Raw genomic sequence first — 4,749 nt, forward strand, 5'->3', positions numbered from 1 at the left:
TTTGTTCTTTTAGATTCAAGTTTACTTATTTATTTCTGCTTTATGATCATCAAAAGAATACTGGAAACTTAATCTTCTTTGTTTCTGGGTATCCAAAAAAAAAATCTTCTAATGTTTAACGTTACCAACACCTTGGCAGACTTTTTTGCCGTATTCTATAAAAAAAAAAAGAATACCTCAAGAAGAAAAGAAAAATGTGCATTGCTGAGAACTCGCATACATAATGTATTGTGCAGAACTCTCATGCATTTGGTTTTAAGGCTTGTAAACTCCTTAAACACAAACTGATTTGAATTTATTTTGACACACCCTAAAATATTCCATGTTTCTGCAATCTGTTTACCTGCATAGGAACAGTTTTTTCAACATTATTTCAACACTACAAGGTTTTAAGTGTTAATCTACATGGTTATGTATTAACCAAAACTGGCCAAGCTGATTTAGTTATATATAGATTCATATTATTAGGCCTGTATTGATTTAGACCGTCCATAGTAGCCTTATATATTTACAGTAAGTTCACATTATTGATATTTGACCCTTGTGTGCTAAAAGGTCAGGGATTACTGTTACAGAAGTTTTAATGTTATCAGGTGTACTTTGTAATATTTCCTTACATAATAGTGACATGCGCTTTGTCCACATGTGCTGGCCTACAGCCGGCAACTAAACATAGAAAGTTGAAAGCTCCTTAGCAAATAAACCTCTTACAAGTTACTTTCCGTGAGTAGAACACCTAAAGATACTTAACGAAAATCCTTCTGAGGTATTTAATTCTAAATGAGTAATTACTTGAGAGCCAGTGTCTCTTGCTACCACAGCAGGCTTCAGATCCACTCAGCACTCCTCAGAGGGTTGGAAGGATATACAATACAGCCAACTTCAGTGGCTAAAGAGGACATACAAAAACAGCCAAGATGTGTGACATGGGCGGTCTGGACAATTTGATAGCCAACACGGCTTTCCTGCAAGCCAGGAAAAGCGTGGATGGTGACATCAAAGAAATGCTAAAGAGGCGCAGGAGCCTGTCCCTTCCCAGCCCCGATAAGTGTGTGGAAATGAGACAGAAGATCTGCGCTGAGTTTGAAAGTGTCTGTGAGCAGCAGCCCATAGGGAAAAGGTTTTTCAGACAGTTTACGGAGACAGTCCCTGAGTATCAGACTGCTATCGCCTTCCTGGACGAGCTGAATAACTGGGAGCTGGCAGAGAATACCGGGAGAGACAGCTTGCACCAGAACATTGCCACCAGCTTCCTCAAACCAGACTCCAAGAACTTCATCTCTTACGTGAGCCCAGAGGTAGCTGAAAAGTGCAAAAATGTGACTGAGAAGGACTTTGAGGAGGTCATGGCGCTGGCCAAAGTGGAAACCAGGAAGTTTCTTATGGGCAAACCCTTCCAGGAATTTCAAAGCAGTGGCTTCTTTGACAAGTTCATGCAATGGAAAGTATTTGAACAGCAGCCAATTACTGAGAAATATTTTTATGAGTTCAGGATTCTGGGGAAAGGAGGATTTGGAGAGGTAAGATTTCTTTAGCTGTTTGTATTCCCCAATACTTGTGTAAGCCTGTATCTTCAATATGCAATGCATTGTTACAAATATGTTATAAAAGAGGATTCAAATTAGCAAATATGTTTTCCACTCCCATACTTACTTATTTATTTATTTTATGTCTTCATTTCTTAGAGTCTGAATAGTGGGTCAGTTTCCTTTACAGTTTAGTATTGTTAACCTACAGTACCAAGCAGTCCCTTCAAGTTCATTAACATGAAATTAAGAGTAAGCTGTAAAGAACATCTATTGCAATTAAACATAAGATTCATACTGCTTAGAGAGGCATCAATAAAGTATATGATATCACACAAAGGTAGGTTGCATTGCAGTGAAGCAGTCTGAACGCTGTTGTGTAAGAAACCTGATAGCTTTATCTTGCTCTATTCCAGGTCTGCGCTATCCAAGTAAAGGTTTCTGGACAGATGTACGCTTGCAAGAAACTGGACAAGAAGAGATTAAAAAAGAAAAAAGGAGAAAAGATGGCCCTGCTGGAAAAAGAGATCTTGGAGAAAGTCAACAGCCCCTTCATTGTCAAACTGGCGTACGCTTACGAATCCAAAACCCATCTCTGTTTGGTGATGAGTCTCATGAATGGAGGCGATCTCAAATACCACATTTACAACATCGGGGAAAGAGGTATAGAAATGAACCGTGCCATCTATTACACAGCCCAAATAACCTGTGGCATCCTGCACCTGCATTCAATTAATATAGTCTACAGAGATATGAAGCCAGAAAATGTACTTTTGGATGACAATGGCCAATGCATGTTATCTGATTTGGGTTTGGCAGTTGAAATTAAAGAAGGAAAACCAATCAACCAAAAGGTAAGTAGAAGAGCAGTTGCATCACAGACAGTACAGGATTTGCCTTTACTAAAAGTCTACAGGCGATTCATAATACAAAGTGACAACTGGTTAAGGATTTTACTATCGTGTAGCCACTAATATGCTGTGTCTTCTTGGCATTGTAAGGACACAGGAATGTCTTCAACATTTTTTGTTATAGTGTCTCGGCAGCTGACATGAATTTATAATCACTTTATAAAATTCACAATCAGAAACAAAACTAAATGAGTGATTTACAGCACAAATAAATTTAGATTAAATTAGCTAATTTTCTATTTTGAATTGGAACTTTTATTGCGGTAAAGCTTCACTTAACTGGCATACTATGTAAAATTCAAAATACTCTCAGTAGCACTTTTGTTATCCTTGATATTAACTTTGAAAACCCATATAACATACACATAAAGTATTCATAGCAGATCCACTACCCAGTATAAATAAGAATACTTTAAAAAGAAAACTGTAAAAGAAACTGTTTCACTTATTGCTCAGATTATTTCCACAGGCAATAAGTGCTAAGATGTAGGCATATTGAAGAATGCATTACATCAGAGCAGAGCTACATGAACAGCTATGCTATAAAATGTTTCCAAATTAGAAAGTATGACATTTCTCATGTAATTACTCTTTTTTAGATTTTTTTGACATTTAAACAAATGATCTAATGCCCGTCTATAGTACAACCTAGGCAGGTCTAAGGCATCGCTGGCTTTGTGAATGTAATCTTCTTTAGAAGGCTTTACACAAATATGTTTGGATGAGATACTGTGAAGGGTGGAGCCTTCATTACAACAATCTAGGACAAAAAGTAACAGCATGAATTATAACTCAGCTTGCTTTGTGTCTACCTTAAATATGTTGTCACTGTTAAATTAATAAAGCCAAAGAAATGTTGTGATTTAACTCCTCTAGCTCAATATAAATAGTGTGCAAAATAAATAGTACTGAATGTGTGTTGCAATTTGTCATGCATTGGGACATAATCCCTGAGCTAATTTGTATTGTCTAAGTACTCCTGAATATAGTGAAATGTGTACCTGTTTTATATAAGCCCTATCCCTACACCTCACTCACTACCAGTTTTTTCAACTTTTTGTGGCCCTCTGCACTATCCTTAACTTGAATGTGGTACTGGATTGGCCACTTTCTCTGCTGTTTTAAAATTATGTTTTAGATACCAACAAAATAATGTCAGTATGATAATATATGTTATTGCAGAAATTTACTGATGCTTCCAACATTTTCAGGGTTATTGTATCATAATTTAAATGCTTTTTTATTCTTACTGATGCTGTACAAACATATGCTGCAGGATAAATTTCTGAAAAGATGCTTTCATTTTATTACCATATCAATTATTGGCCATTAAATGAAGTTTTGGAATGCTATGTGGCACTGTTATGTGATATGTGTTATCTAACTTTGCTGAATTAGGCTGGCACCACTGGTTACATGGCTCCAGAAATCCTGAATGAAGAGAACTATACCTGCTCCGTGGACTGGTTTGCCCTGGGCTGCAGTATCTATGAAATGATTGCCGGCAGGACCCCTTTCAAGGATTTCAAAGAGAAAGTGAATAAGGATGAAGTGAAGAGGAGGTGCCTTGAGGATGAGGTGAAGTTTGAGCATGCCAACTTCGATGAACCGACCAAAGATATCTGCAAGCAGTTCCTGGTCAAGAAGGTGGAGGATCGGTTAGGATGCAGGTACAGTGTGCATGATGATGGTCAGAGACCGTAGTCATATAATTTCAAACGAAGAATCACAAAAGAAATGTAATTAAGCAAGTTAAGGGGGTCCCTGAGTAGCTCGCCTGGTAAAAGCTCAGCTGCACGGTGCATAGGGTGTCATACATGTATCCTGGCTGCGTGAAGTTGACCAGTCTTCACTGGCTGTAGCGCTCCCCTGGGTTTGGGAGAGAAAGCCGCCCAGTGAGTTCAGAGCGGACACCTGCAGGGCTGGCCTTTGTCCTGCAGAGGTCGGTAGCTCCCTCACATCTGCTCTTGTGTTCCTGGGTGAAAAAAGAAGCTGGCTTGGTCATGGGATCAGAGGATGCCCACTGAACCTTCGGGTCATCGTGTGGGGAATTGCTGCGGTGAGGAGAAAAGCGATTGGGCATTCCAAATTGGGAGAAAAGGGGGCAGGGGTGGACAATAATTGGACATTTATAAAAAATAAATACAAATAAAGGAACTTATGTGTGACCCAATTATCTGCATACTAATTCTACACATTATTAGGATTGGGGGACACTACTGAGTATATTTTTCAATAATTTCTGTGAGCTGTATTGTAATGTGTTGTCCAGCAGGTAGCACAAGCAATCTTGACACTTGATTGTAACAGTG

General features: G+C 38.5%; 1 protein-coding gene across 1 annotated transcript in view; it reads left to right on the forward strand.

The window, feature by feature from the left end:
• The first annotated feature begins 705 nt into the window (after nucleotides 1-705).
• LOC121326626 (rhodopsin kinase grk7-a-like) overlaps nucleotides 706-4,749 on the forward strand; it is a 5,609-nt gene continuing 1,565 nt past the window's right edge. Inside the window, exons 1-3 of the mRNA XM_041269962.1 lie at nucleotides 706-1,520; nucleotides 1,943-2,380; nucleotides 3,836-4,107. Of these exons, the coding sequence (XP_041125896.1) occupies nucleotides 918-1,520; nucleotides 1,943-2,380; nucleotides 3,836-4,107 (1,313 nt within the window). The 5' untranslated portion in view covers nucleotides 706-917. The remainder of the gene's footprint in view (nucleotides 1,521-1,942; nucleotides 2,381-3,835; nucleotides 4,108-4,749) is intronic.

Source organism: Polyodon spathula, chromosome 14 (genome assembly GCF_017654505.1).
Source record: "Polyodon spathula isolate WHYD16114869_AA chromosome 14, ASM1765450v1, whole genome shotgun sequence".
Lineage (NCBI taxonomy): Eukaryota > Metazoa > Chordata > Actinopteri > Acipenseriformes > Polyodontidae > Polyodon > Polyodon spathula.